Source organism: Numida meleagris, chromosome 11 (genome assembly GCF_002078875.1).
Source record: "Numida meleagris isolate 19003 breed g44 Domestic line chromosome 11, NumMel1.0, whole genome shotgun sequence".
Lineage (NCBI taxonomy): Eukaryota > Metazoa > Chordata > Aves > Galliformes > Numididae > Numida > Numida meleagris.
Genome location: NC_034419.1, coordinates 7,162,324 through 7,177,863, shown reverse-complemented (window position 1 = coordinate 7,177,863; position 15,540 = coordinate 7,162,324). Strand labels below are relative to the sequence as shown.

Below are 15,540 nucleotides of genomic sequence, written 5' to 3'. Positions count from 1 at the left end.
TTTCAGCTAAGGTCCACAGCATTTCTTGTGATTTTTATTAGGTCTTACATTTTATGGGTACTTCACAATAAGGAAGGCAATAGTACAACATACCATAGATAATGTAAAGCATATAGACCTCCCAGACTGACAATATAAGAGGAAAAGGTATAAGAAAGAATAATGAGTATATTTCAAATTGAATTTATTTGGTCTTTGATCAAAACACAGGCAACTGCTTTTGCAACAAGACAAGGGTATCTTAATAGAGTTGCTTAAAACTGCTTGAGTAAATTTTTCTATTAATGTTGAAGGATTAAGAATCACATAACCAGCCTGACTTCCTTCAACAACAAAAAGAATATATCTGCAAATGAGTGAAGAACTGTGGATGTCATTTTCCTTATTTCAGAATGTCTTTTTATGTCTCCCATAGCATCTTAGTATTCAAATTATGGCAACTATGGTCTGTGAAAGAACTGCTAGATGGATGGAAAAACTAGTCAGGCTCAGTAGGTACTGCTTATTCACAGTGATCCCAAAGCTCATTTGCAAGCAGAACTCCTCGAGGATGTATATTGGAAACTCTGGTTTTAACATATTTATTAATGACCTTTATGAACAAGGATGGAGAAGACTCATCAAGATTGTGCACACCAATTCAGTGGGAGCACTTCAAGGTAGGGGATGGGTAGCAAGGAGCTGTTATGGGGAGGACTCATAGTACAACAGAAGAGACAGGCTGCAGTAATGACTTGAAATGAGATGTTCCTATTGAAGCAAATAACTTTTCATCCCAAGAGTCAAAATTTGGAGCAAGAGGTTTTGGCACCTCTGTCCTTGAAGATTCTGGACATTGGACTCAAATCCCCAAGAAATCTGCCCTCAACTCAGCATTGGCCCTACTTCGAGCAGAAAGTTGGGTTAAATTACCTCCTAAACTGTTCATCCAGAATGAATTATTCCATGACCCCAAAAATTATTAAAAACATTCAGAGTTCCATCGTGGAACAGAGGAAGATAGCTCTCATACTTTAAAGTGGAAGATGAAGGAGTTTTCTGGTTTGTGGTTTTGTTGAGTTTTTTTGTTTTCTTCCAGAACTAGTTTTGCAGACTCATCAAGCCCCAAGAACTAAATTCAGTATCAGTTTATTCAGAGGAATATTAATCAGTGATCTACTCAACTTTTAAATTCTATAAGTGTTAATGCAAACTGCCACCTGCACAAAATTCAGGAAAATCTACCAGCTCCATGTTTTGAGTACTCCAAAGGAAAACTTTTTGAGGCTATTAGAAGCTCAAAGATCATTTCCATCCCCTCTTATAAGCTAAGAACAAAGCCTTGATAAAGAAACTGCTATCAGTCATACATACAGTCAAGCTAGCTTAAAAAAAAAAAAAACACCTAAGCAATCAGGTCTGCATCTGTTATGTCCCAGTTATAACACTGAATTGTATACACATACTTATCATACTACATCCCCAATTTATGAAGTAGATTAGGTCACCATGTTTGCTTGTTTGTTTTTAAGTGGGCTCAAGAAGAGTTTGCTTATACATCTTTTTCATTTCTAATTTGGGTGCTCTAAGATCACTATCTGGTTTGTAGGATAAACATTAATAATTATCTTCTCAAGTGCCTTCTGCACTTGTAGACTAATACATGCCAAACATCCTTACCTTGCCAGTAGCTGTCTCCTTTATGTAAATAACCTGCTTCTGTTGCAACCTGCAATCCTATTTTGAAGATTTATTTTTTTATTTTCATTTAAAGTGTACACATATCCCACTGGATGTTTTGTCCAAGACCTTCAGTTTACACATACAGGTATGCATCTCGCACTAATTTCTCTATAAACTTGAATCTATTCTCTCTTCATTCTCAAAAAGTACCACTACCGAAATAACCTTATTTTACCTCTGTCTAGTTAGACAAAAGATTTTTCTCTTAATTTCAATTGCTATCCTTGGTAAATTCAAGTCTAGTTTGTTGAAGAAAACTGAGATTCTATAGCTACAGCTAAGATCTAGCTAAAGAGCGCAAAAAGCCAACTCTCATGCAAGAGGGTCTTATGATGATCTGTACTCTGGATTCTACTGCCTGCTACTCATTCCCAGCTTAAGTCTGATACACTGATTATAACATTTGTAAAGTCCCATGTGAACAAATCTTTGTCTCTCTTGACTAATCTCTCTCTTCATGCCTCATAATATCGTCCTCTGAAACAAGGTGCTAGTCATGAGCTATAAGTCACATAAGTACCTTTGTAAAGTCCTATGAGATCTGTGTCAGGTCTTGTCCATAAGGAGTGGAAAGGGGTGACAAGTTTCATAAATACCTCCAGTTAGATTAAGGTAAATATATATATATATATATATATACACATACAGAAATCCACACATAAATCATCAATTTTAATGAGAATCTGTAAATTACAATTATCCCAGAAATATGGACACACAATTATTCCCAAAATATTGGCACTCTAATACTTAGAAGCTAACTTAAACCATGTGACTAAACTACACAACTCTAAGGAACCAAAATAAGCCTCACAACTTTACGACTTAGCAACTGAATGAGACAAATGGGTTTAAGGAAGCCGAAATAGGTCCTGCACTTACTTTATAATTTTATGAGAGAAAAAGAGCAAAAAGAAAACTGAGAAACACGGAGAAAGAACAAGAGTCAGAAAAACATGCAAGAAAGAGATTGATCACGGGTATATTTCCAAGGCCTGTTTTGTGGAGTTCTGGTGTCATCCCACAGCCCTGGCGAAGGGATGTGGGGTAAGCACACTTGTCTGGAAGTCATAGTCTCAAACCAGTATATAGTAACAGTGACCACCAAGACGACGAAGATGATAAAGATAACGACCCCCCCAGGGTCTCTCTCAGGTATCCCTTTATGCCATCTAAGTTCGCAGGTACACCATCCCAAGGTCATGAACAACTGACTTCCCAATAAGTTTGTCAAAGATAAGTCTGTAGCCAAAACTCTCTTGCAAGGAGGACTATCCCTTTGAGAGGGCAGGATATAATACTTTATCATACTTCCTGATATCAGCCTTCAGCTGGCTGTCATGGAAATAGCCTTGCACTGCAAGCGTTTGAGATATGCCAAGCACACCCCAGAAAGTCAGACAGTGCTTTTGTTGGTCCTTTACAATCTGAAAGCGGGATATTTTAGGAAATCTGTCCCTGGAATTTATCACTTCTAGAAAGGCACCCAAGACCCCTCTCAAATTCTAAGTGTTATTTTTAAAAAAGCTTTATTGCACAGTTGAAAAATCAATTACAAAGATTGTAAAGGTGTTGTCATTCACAAAGTAAGTATTTAACCTTTGGGAAGATGCTAAATAGGGTCACAAGAATGTCCACAGCTAGGAAAAAAAATGTACAAAGAAAAAGCAGAATGGGAATTTCATGAGAATAATATAAGAAAGTATTTTATGAAGACCTCTCAGTGAAGGGTCTACATCAACCTAAAAAAAAAACAACAGTCCATCCTACCAATATATAATTTGTGTTGTACAACATGTAACCATTTATTATCAGCAACAAAAAATTGTTCCCTACAGAATAGTAATGACATTTGAAAGTATAGAGTATTGATTAGCAGTTGCTCAAAAGTGAATCACCATTAGAATGCAGCTTCAACTCATGGCTGTATACCTTCTCTGTCAAAATAATCTACATGGAGACCAGCACTTTTAACCTTGAAATGCAAGCACTTTCCAATACAGGATGGGAAAATAAACAACCTTAAAAGCATTAAGTACAGAAATTAGCATTCATCTCTTTTCAAGACCTGATGTTTTCCAGTTGGATTGCCCACTCAATTTCCATATTAAAAAAAAAAACATGATTGGAAGTGGAAGGTACGTATCATAAACTTACAGAAATCATCTCCTATTTGTGTTATACATCAGCAATAGAAAATATTTACTTTAACAGTACAAGTAAGAGGATCACGCTGTGCTTGCAAAACCTGGAAAGACAAAACAATTCTACAAAACACTGAGTACTGGTAGCAGAAGAGCAAGAATTCACCACAGCTTAAAACAGGGCTTTGCTTTTATTTAAAAAGAAATATAAAAAAATGATGATTGTCATTCGTCTACTTTAAAACATACCAAGAAATTAGTTCTCCTGACAAAACATTCCAACAAGAGGTGAGAGTAAGCTCATACAAAATGCTCTTCTAACTCAAAAGCAAAAGAAAATTCTCCAACACCTTCAGAAAAGGCAGGACTTCTTCACAAGAAAGGAGAAAAACTGAAATTCACTTATTGAGAAAAGGTAACCATGTTATTGGAAGTTAGATTGTACTATGATGTTTTTCTCTACAGATCAATGTGCTAACTGAAAATTGGTATTGGACCCAGCAGGTTTCCCCACATGGTAGCAAATTTTTTCCTCTTGAAAAAGAAGAAAAGAAAAATTAAGATATTTATCTAAAACACTGTAATGTGTTTTAGAGATATTTAGCAAAAACACTGTAAAATACTCAGCAACTAGCTTGGCATGGAGAATAACTCTATGATTTACACAACCTGGAAAAATTGAAGAGGAAAATGGTTCAATCCCTGCAAGTTGCAAAATAGCATTGTGTTAACCATCAGAATTTAAGTGTTTTAAGATGCAAATTTCTTTTATCTTTTAATGCTTGATTTTAATTCAGTGATAAGAGACATTTTGCATAATCCAAAGTTCAAGAGTATGAATGTAATGAATTAACTGTAAATAGAGTTTTCAATAATGTAGAGTTTTCAATTTGCCTGGCTGGGTTTTGTTGTTTTGGTTTGTTTAAAATCAGAGTCATGTCTTACAGGTTGTTGTGGGTTTTGGTGTTGGTGTTTTTACATACATTTTTGGGGTAATTTTTCTTCTATCACTTTTTGGCAGGATTAAAATTAATAGTTCAGCTGGCAAAAGTTAAATTAATAATCAAAAAGGCAGTCCATATCTGCAATTTGAAGTGCACATCCCAATCCTACTGACCCTTCCTTCAAAGAAAGGAGCAGTAATTGCAGTGTCTTGAGCAAAGAAAAAAAAAACAACCTAAAAAGACTAGAACCAACATAAGGCAAAATAAAAGCAATTAATATCAAGATAATAGTACTAAACTTCTGTAAGAATTTAAGTCTCCATTATACATTTTAAAACTAAAGATAACTGTACCGCATGAATCAGATATGCCAGCTGAATGCAAACTGATCTAAATCATCCTGTTCTATTAGTTCTGTACTGACATTTCCATAGTTGTAAGAAACAAGATACAGCACTAGCTGGTAAGACAAAATGTAATTTTGAACCTTTAAAAATAGGAATTCTATACAGATGGAAAGAGTTGCTTGGAGAAAGCACAATGGATTTGAGAACTCTTAATACAGTGAAGATACTGCTGAAATGAGTGGGCATGTGCAGACTTTAGACTGCTTGAAATTAGTGCTGTAAGTGATTACATAACACTGAAGACACTGTTAAGCAACTTACATAAGAAAAATCTGTGATGGTGTTAAAAAAAACAATTAGTTTTCAGCAAGAAACCTTAATGGTAGAACACACAAGAAAAGTTTATATGGAGTTATTAAGCATTCCTGTGTTAGTCATAAATTAATATTTACTGTTCAAAAACAAATCAAGAGTTTCTCAGAGTATGCATAGTTTTCTCCAAGAGAAATCTAAAAGCATAAACCACCTCACATATACAAATAATTGGACTTCTTTCATATTAGAGATTTACTGTACAAATATCAATTATTTTTAACATTAACAGAAGGCAAATTACCTCCGCTTTCTACTAGCATTTTATTGCTATTATTACTTTGCAATAGCACAGAACTGAAAACACATCATTATCGTGAATGCTGTAACGCGAACAATAGCATTCCCTAAGCATAGAATTTTGGAGGAATAATCATAGAGTGAAATGAATACATTCCTGGGACCTAACCCTTGCTTTCATCCTATACTTAAAAAGCCTGGCTTTGCCACCAGGCTGTACTAACATTAAAACTAAAAAATGATCAGTGTTTAAAAAAAAAGTTTAAAGACGTGTCAGAATTCAAATAAAGCAGATGCCTTTTCAAAGCACAAGGAGAAAAAATTCTATCATAATGTGTTACACATAACCTAAGAAACAATTAAAATTTGAATAGATTTTAGGCCCCATAAGTATTTGCTGGCTAGGTGAAGAGCGTGCACCAAGCAGCTTCATGTATGCTGCCAAATCTACATGACAACAGTAAAACCACCATAAGTCAGCTAACTTAAGAATAATATTGTCCTGTTTTCTTATGCTTGGTGTTTTGAACACAGAATGGCCTTCCTTCACTCTGAAAGCAGGTAACAGAGCATTAAAATGCAACATTTTAAAGTGTTAGTTTGCTTAAAAACCTCAGCTTCATTTCTGAAATATTTACTCAGCTATTATGATTATTTTCTGAACTTTTTACAGTCTCTGTATTTAATCTAAAGCCAATTGCAGGAAAAGTCATATATCTCACATACTGTTAGAGGGCGTAATGACATACTTAGATAAGATTATAATAATTGGATGAAATGATAAAAACATTCAGTTAAGATAAACAATGTTGCTTTTTTAAAAAGAGAATAGGGATGAAAATGTTCTTACGCATTTCAAAACTCAATAGGACTGAAATGCTGGTTAGTCATTTTATGTTCACAGCACAGCAATACTTAGGATTTGCAATATCTGTATCGATATTCACAGGTACAATCTGACAGAATTTTATTTAACTGAGTATCTCACATAGCTTCATTTTCTCAATGAAAACTCAAGAAGGGTCTCATGAATTTTAGTGAGTAAAGCATTTGGATAAAAGACTGTGCCAATAGGATCTTGGTTTATCACGCATTCCTTTGAAAGCAGCACTCATCATATATCCTAACAAAATGAATCAAATAGCCTTTACATTAATTTTTCATTTATCAAGCTCTTATTAAACTAAATGACACTGCAAAGCAGTTGGTAATTAATAAATCCATACTGCCCAATACGTAATTATACACGTTTTTATATCTTCATTTACTAATGATGCTTAATTCATGATCAGAAAGTATTGATTCATCCACTTAACATTAGAAGTCACGCTGCCTCTACAAGTGGAATCTTGCCTTTAAGAAGACATTGATACTGATCACTCAGCTCACAGTAAACACCACATGGATTCTTGATGTCTGGCTAGTGACAGAGGAAGAAAAAAAACCAACCACCACGCTTGGATTTAGAGCACTACTGTGCTATCACTTTGGTTAATTGTTATGACAACTTCTGCCATTGACTTCACATGATGAAAATACTTGTGAATCTTCAAGTTTGATATGTTTTTATTCAGAGAAGTTTACAAAATAAATATGTTTAGCAACAATACAGAAAGATTTATGCTAAAATCATCTGTCATCCAGACCCATCTAACATGGCCAACAGTAAGAAATAGCAAGTTTAAAAGGGCAGACAAATGGAATTTTCAATGAAATTAAGTGGTACCAGAGTTTTCCTCAAACTATGATAATGAGAAGACAGGAAAAGAGGAAAAAAAGAGTAGAGGATACAATAAGGCAACAAATCAGCTCAAAATACCTTCAAATCTGCATTCCATCTTTCCCCTTTAATTCTGTAATGAAATACTATAACAAATGCAAGAAACAGAAACAAATTAACATGCAATAAACATACATTGTCTACCTTCAAAAAAAAGGAATACGGTTTTGTCAGTGAAACAAAGAATGCTGATGAAAATGTAAAATGAATAGCTTCCAATTACCTACACTTATAACAACCTATAGGAAGAAATGTTGATAGTACAAAGGGAAAAGTACATCACAGAAATGATGAACTGTATCTCCTATATCTACTGTGTATCTACTATGAGGAAGAGAAGCATGATGAAGGATCTTATATTGAGTCTTTGTGGATTTTTACACCATTGCCAAACACAGCATAGTCCATATTTTTCTGATAGACAAAAATGTTTAAAGCCATTTGAGCTCAAAAATAGCTGCACATGAAGCAGTTCCAAAGTTAAATAAATGTACCTGCTTGTTAGAGGCCAATAAAAAATTAAAGCCTTTTAATAATACTAGATTAGATACTAATTGAAACTGAAAGGTCTATCTGCATTATGAGCTTGAAGAGTTCATACAGAAATAAGACTACACAAAGATTTTAAAGAACGTGAGCTGAAAACACAATAAATATTAAGTGTCCTCATTTTTAGATTTAAAGTTTGCCAAATGTCCTCAATAGAAGCCATTTAATGGCCTTGAAACATATTGAAAGACCTCAAGTATTCATGTTCTTAATAGCTCTGTATTGCAGCATAGTTAAGGACTGGTTTCACAGTCCTGGGTATACAACAATGAAAAGACATACTACTAAGGATCTCTCACGCCTTTAAATATTAAGTTAGTTGCTTCGTTTTATGCAGACAGTAGAAGCTGTTTATTTGAACTGCTACCTTTACTGTCCATTACATAATCTCACAAGTATACAAGCCTTTCAAAATAAGTGCTACAAGCTGAAGCTATTTCCTTCATAAGCAAACAAAAACAAACAAGTGTTACTCAGAACTAAAAATCACATCTAAAACAAGCAGAAATTTAACATATGGGTTGAATGACTGCTCCCTGTAGTCAGAGAACATCTCAATGTTTTTCCATTTCCACATCACATTTTAAGGATCACAATAAATGCCAGAAAATCACAATCTTAAAAGCTTTAACATATTTCTCTTAGTCTTTCATGATGCCTTTTTTTCAGCAATCGCTGTAAAAATGAGTGGTCTACAATACAAAACTTTGTTATTGGTTGCATATTTAAATTAGACTAGATGCAGCCTTTGATATATGCCTAATACTCAAATCCGCTTTCTCATTCCCCTCTGCCCAAATTATGTAGACTTATGCCAATTTCTCAAGTTTTCGCAATACTTCACTAGCTTATTACCCAGCTGTGCAGCTGAGCAAGAAGATAACCACATTCATTCCTTTTATCTGTAATGATGTAATACATCCCAGCACTGGGTTGAGATGATTGGGGAATAATGGGATTGTAAAAACTGCAGAGATGACAAACAACAGTTCAGCCTTCTTTTCCCGATACAGTCAATTGCATACATACAGCATAGGGCAAAAATAATAAAATATGCCCTAATTCTGCTCTTTGAATGAAGTTAATGTTTTTCATAAGCAGCAGCTGTTTCTACACAGAAACATGATCATCACAATGCAGCAACCAGACAACATACCGGCAATCTAGGCTTCAGCCTAGACTTCAAGTAAAAAAAAAAACCCATCAGAGTTTACTTTCTACTGAAAGCAAAAAAAAAAAAAAAACGCACCCCCAAAACCAACTCATTTTAATCAAGGAGTCTCCAAACAGTGCAGTGCAATGCATAGAGTCATCAGGGACTAGTATGCAATACAAAAATAGATCTTAGACCAAAGGATGCACTGCTCTGCTTTCCTATTTAAAAAATTAAATCTGCCTCCATTTTCCCTTTTAAAACCTTCCTTATTACAAGCAAAAAGATCCTTACCTTCTGCAGAAGCTGGGAACCCGAGTACTTGGCTGCAATAGATTTGATCTCCCCTCCAAACGCTGAGGCCCAGAGCTTCACACTGTGAGGGAAAAAAAAAAAAAAAAGAGGCAGGAAGAAATGTAATACACATGTCATAGCAAGCAACACAGACTGTAGCAGCTTCAGCTGCACTCATAAGGATTCAAGCAATTTTGCATTAAAGAGCTCACAAAGGAACCTAGGCACAGCAAAGGATTAGCAAAGCTGTTCAAGTACAAGCACAAGCTAGTTGCTCTGCCAAGGTGAGGCCTCTGATACGAAACCACCCAACCTGCACTTCTAAAATTTAAACAATCAACTTGCCCATAAACATGTTTTTGCACAATGTATTTATACACAAAGGAAAGGAGCAGATCAAACAGCAGAACAGTTCTGAATGGTAACTTCTCATGTAAGAATGACTTAACAATATGAACTTCAGTAAATAGAAGCGTTTAAAATAAAGCTCTACAGCCACATACTCCATCAACACATGCACTAGAGTAAAATTAAAGTGGTGCCAAGCGTGTTAAAGACTAGGATTTCAGAAATAGCTGACAGAGGAGCGAAGGTGCCTTGAACAACCAGATATCTGCAATAAGAAATAGGAACTTGAGCAGTCAAGTTCTCATCCTTGAGCACAGTCCTGAGATAAATACCATGAAAACACTTACACAGACAGGGGGATCTGCTGCTCCGATCCAACCACATCCATTAAGGCTGTGTTAAAAGCTGTCCAGAAGATAAAGAAAAAACCCCCAAAAGCCCGAAGAAGATTCAGATTTTCTAGCATTGTGCTTGAAGAGATTTGGGGAAATTCAGGTAAATCTGAATTTAGTAGCAGTAGGGGGTGGCTTCTAAAGCCACCGTCACCCCCTCCACGAGAGCGACACTTGGAGGAATCACTGCTCCATCCTCATCCCTCCCAGGAGTGACCCTCTCTGTGTAATGGAAGGAGAGGACCAGAAGCTCTAATGACTTGAGAACTATTCCGTCCCTGGCAACAGGGACGCGTTTTCCAGCACTCCTGCAGCCACTTGCATGTAGTTCTTTACAACTCCGCAGTCAGCAGCGTGCTGGAGTTACTTCAGTGACCTACTACTGCTCCAAAGTGCCCTTAGCAGCAAGAAAGCAGACTATTGATTCCAACTGGGGAGGCTGTCTCCTCGCAATTACCGCTCACTTTGCAAATGGAAAGCTGCCTAGAGGTCTCCTTTCCCTCGCCGGTAACCTCCAGCCTTCATCCCAGACGGAGTCAACAACGACTGGCTCAGCGAGCGGCAGCTGCAGCCTTTTAACGGGATAGCGCGGAGAGAGGCAGGCACAGGAGGAGCCGGACCGGCGGGAGGGAGCCTCCGGATGGCAAAAGCAGCCAAAGTCTGGAGGAGATGAAAGTGGAGTTGAGCCCTCGCAGGGAGAAGAGGAGAGCAGAGCGCCGCACGTTGCCGGGGGCTGAGCCAGGGCGGCTTTGGGGGGGGGCTGTGCCCACCCGGCGGGGACGCGGCCAATTCAGGCGGGGCAGCGCCGCATGACGGGCGGGTGCAGGCCGGGCAGCACGGCCGGGCTCGGCCCACGCCCAGCCCTGGGCTAAACCCCCCGCCCCGCCGGGAGCGGAGCGCCGAGCCCCGCCGAAGCGGCGGTGCCAGCGGGCAGCGGGATGCCGGAGCGAGGCGGGTCCCGGCTCTAGGTGAGGCTCGCACATGGAACCGCGTCCCGCACAGCCCGTCCTTGTGCGCGGCGGCACGTTCGCTGCTTCCTCCCACGCCGGAGCGCTGCAGCGAGGCACTATCCGAGAGATGGGGACTAGCGAAGGCTTGTGAATGAAAAGAAATGCAGCATAAGTGAATCAATGCGGGCTAACCGACTCGAGCCCGTGAATAAATTATTAATTTCTGCTCGCAGAAGAATCCCCTCTATAGAGCGAGCATAGGATGACAAGCTCCTCCACGGAGCGAGCGGCGTGGGGAGCAGGAGGGATTGGTCCAGGTATTTTTGTTGTTATCGCGTTTTAAAGCCTTCCCTCCTTCCTTTCTCTTCTGCCTCTCTCCCTCTGCTTCTTTCTCACTTTCCACTAAACACACGGACTTAAGAATAGCAATTGAACTTTAATGTAAATAAGCATGGCAAAACCTGGAGATGAGCTGAGCACGGGCTGAGTCATCCTTACATCACCCGTTGCTCCAGCATCCGCTCCAGGATTCTTGTTTCTTCCCCCTCCTGTTTAGAGTATTCCTCAAAATATTCACTCTGCCTCTATGTGCTGTACTCATTTAACATTTTCTGTCTTTAAACTAGCAATGTAAGTACTTGTATTTTTTCCCCGCATTACCATTGTTAAGATCACTGCACAGTTTGCCTTAAAACATCAAAATCTCTGTTCAACACCTGGCTCCTGGAAGCTTTCTGCTTTCTCAAAAGAAGCTGGAAGTTTAAAGACAGAAAGACTGTCTTAGGTAAACTGTACCGTACGGAACAAGAGTCATAGCATGCTGCAGCTTTCGTCACACGTTGACCATCTCTCAGGGACAGAAAGTATTTGTTTCTCCCCATACTACTGCCTTCAGATGAAGGAAGCTGTCAGGAGGGATGCTGGGGTTATTTTGTCTATTATTCAACCATTTTGAAAGTGCTCAGAGCTGTGCTGGGGATTTTCTAAACAGTGTTTTAAATATGCTGCCATGTCACCAGGTGTTCAGCCTACCTACAGGCAGAAATGTAAAAATGCACATGGCTGACTAACCATACATAATGAATTACGTGCTCCTTTGAATGTGTTACATAAGCAACACTATCTTTTCAGGACAAGGGATGAAATAGGAGCAGTGGGCTGCCTAACTACTTGTGTTCAGCTTTTTTTTTTTTTAACTGTATTTTCAAAACTGTGTCAGCACAGAAATGTGTAATGCTAACTTGTGAGACTCAACCTTCACTTTTACATTTAGATAGTTCTTCACCTGCCTCAGGTCAGTATGCAGTTCGCTGATGACAAGCAAGAGCTAGCTTCATACTTCAAAGAATTATTGGAAGCCCTAGAAACTTTCTGAAAGCACATACAATGTGTCTGTGTTCAATAGCCAGAGAGATTTAACATGCATTAAAACACTCACTAATTCTTGTCATCAAAAGACAACAGGCACTTGTATAACCTTGACTGTATTTACATTTATCGAACATTTAACATCATATCAGATTCACATTTTATACGTTTGCCATGTATAAATGATCAATTACATTCCTTTATATTCCTTATATTAAAGATCTTATTTCTACTATCACTAATCTCGGGGAAAAAACAGTTTAAAAATACACTGATAATATTCAGTACAAGAACAGCCACCACCACCTTTAGCACTGACAGGCACTTGTACGCGTTATACCACGGAGTACTTCCTGCATCTTTCATTGATGCGCACTAGTAAGTTCAGGCAGTTATTTGGTTCCTTTCAATAGTTCAGTGACTGAAAAGCCACCATATGCCACAGCAGCGGTTTAACACATGTATGTATAAGCCTCCAGCAGTGGCAACATCTCCTGTCACAAAAGAAGAGGGCTCATATCGCATCCTGGCCTGACTACTACTGGCTATGCCTGGTATGCAGATCACTGCAGCCAGAACATCAGGTTAAAAGCTGATGTTACACCCTGCCCCCCTCGCCATGTTGTCCTTACAAGTCAGATGCAGAAACTTCCCCTAAAGTATGCATGAGGACCACGGCATGTAAATAGGAGGGGGAAAATAAAAATTTTTTAAGAAGTAAATTAATGCTGAAAGGTTTCAGATCTTTATAATGGGGTTGTAACAGTGTGCATCATTATTAGTTATAGCCTTATATCCTGGAACAGAGTCAGAAGGAAAACTGAATTTCAGAGAAGTATAATACCTTCTATTTTGGAAGTAATACAGCATTTCTACCATGTACTCGGGCTTTCATAGAAAAAATATTCTCCCCATTTCAGCAGTGAAGTGCTGTTCCTGCTAGAAAAACGTTATGTATAGATAATTGATCAAAGAAGTGATGGGAGCAATGCCACCAAAACAGAAGTGGCATCTTAGCAGTGCATGTAGGCAAGTTATTTACATGCCAGTGATCTCAGAAGCAGCAGAGGCCCCCATACATAAACCTCATCCCCCACTCCCCTTTTTAAAATGGGAAAATTTCACCTTATCTCACACTCTCTCTGATGATCAAGTATCATCATTTTAGTTTTTCAGAAAATGAAGAAATCTGCTTTCTCCATGAAGGCAGAAAAAAAGAAACATGGACACATGAAATATCAAGTGTTGTAATAGAAAGTCATGGGCATGGGCTGATGAATGTCCACAGCTTTTGCTGTGGATCACATTCAGAAAAATAACCAGAGGACTAAATAAAAACTTGCAAAACAGATCAAGTGCAAACAGTAGCATGAGATTTGACACAGACTGAAGTAGGGAATGCAGACTAAGGGAAAGTCCTGTATATAGCTGCACAGAGTAACTTCCTCTGTCTACCTCTAGATATATTTAAGCTGATAGAAGGGTACAGGAATAGGGTCGTATTTGTACCATCAGAGCATAATTTGAGGTCTTTGATTAGGCACGTATCAAGCCCTAATAAAAAGAAAAACTCAATGGCGATGTGTAGAGAGAGGAGAACATATGTTGCAGGGGAGAAGAGTAGGAGGAAATGATATAATTAACACAAACGTTTATTGTATTTCTTTTCAGATACTTCTTATCTACAATGAATTTTATCTAAAGAGGAAAATAAATGCAGAAGGCTAAAGTGCTAAAAGTCTCATTGAAGATGCAAGTGATCTCTACTGAAAGTTATTAATAAAAAAGGAGGGGTGGGGGAGGAGGAAATCCATCAGATTTGCTATCTACAACATATATCATAAAATTCAATTACTGTAAAAATAGACAAGCAAGTCCTAACTACACAGCATACGATGGTGTTATTAATTGCTTTGTGGTGTATTACACAGTGGTTCTAAACATCAAGCTTCAAATCTTCAGATGTGTTCACCACTGCGCATTTTTTTGTTTGGGCTAAGAGCTGAAAATATGCCCCCACGCTTACACCTCTGAAATATTCTTCAAAAATAGTGACCCTTTAAGTAGAGAAAGCAGAAGAGACAGGAAAAAAAAAAAGAGGAAGTAGCCACCTTATGCAGTAAGCAATTTAATATGTTCTCTACTGAACATCCTTCCAGCCTTTAACCTGTATGCAACTTCTCTCTTAATTCTTAGTGTGTTTTATATACAAAGGGAAACAAAGACAGGAGACATAGTGGGATAACAAAGGACATCTCAGCTTTACAAAGCACTTCAAGAATGTCAGATAAAAGGCAAGATCTGAATGCTCCAGATTTATTTGGAAACAACCCCATGGTGGAAGCATTCATCAAGTAGTGTTTGCATGCAGTGAGAATGCAGGTTTACTTGTTTCAAGTGAGCTGTACATCAGAGAGTGAGAGACTGCTTATTAGACATATTCTGTAGAGACTACATACATGTACACATCCTCTTTGAATGTTATGAAGGTCCCGTGTGATAAGTTTTAAGTCTTTCATTGGTATGGGAATGCCTGCTTATTGACTATTTCCAATCCACTTATGACAAAGATTGAGGTCAAATAACATTACCCACTGGATTAAATGAGCACAATTCCACATTATGTGCATGAGCTAGTGCCTTGGAAAAATAAAAATGGTACAAAAATTCTAAATCTTATCAGTGTTTTGTAAGCAAGTTCATAATGTCATCATCTAGTTTGCTTAGACCATTTGCATCAAATTGAAAAATAATAGTTCACAGTATGAAGGATATGCAACCCATGTTTACAGGTAATCAAAATCTGGTACATAAAAATAAATACAACCTCAAAAGACTCAAAATTCTAATACGTACAATTAATGAAAAGCATTTTAGGTTACTGTCATGTTTTTCTTAGCACACTACACCACCAAATAAACCTCACAGTTCACCATA

At 37.9% G+C, this 15,540-nt stretch overlaps 1 protein-coding gene and 1 long non-coding RNA gene across 17 annotated transcripts in view; one reads left to right on the top strand and one right to left on the bottom strand.

Annotated features, from left to right (window-relative positions):
- CACNA2D3 (calcium voltage-gated channel auxiliary subunit alpha2delta 3) overlaps positions 1-10,887 on the bottom strand; it is a 422,632-nt gene extending 411,745 nt beyond the window's left edge. For 7 of the 16 annotated variants that reach the window (XR_002442442.1, XR_002442444.1, XR_002442443.1 and 4 more), the window contains exons 1-2: positions 10,241-10,887; positions 9,546-9,627 (exon numbers count right to left, since the gene is read on the bottom strand). Coding sequence is in view for 10 of the 16 variants with exons in the window: in XM_021409181.1 (XP_021264856.1) it covers positions 9,546-9,627; positions 10,241-10,359 (201 nt within the window). In the remaining 6 variants the exon portion in view is untranslated. The remainder of the gene's footprint in view (positions 1-9,545; positions 9,628-10,240) is intronic. The other 9 variants (XR_002442446.1, XR_002442445.1, XM_021409185.1 and 6 more) reach the window with 6 other exon arrangements.
- LOC110404677 lies at positions 10,962-15,282 on the top strand. The gene is made up of 2 exons (XR_002442447.1): positions 10,962-11,552; positions 14,275-15,282. It is a non-coding gene; the product is annotated as an uncharacterized LOC110404677 (long non-coding RNA).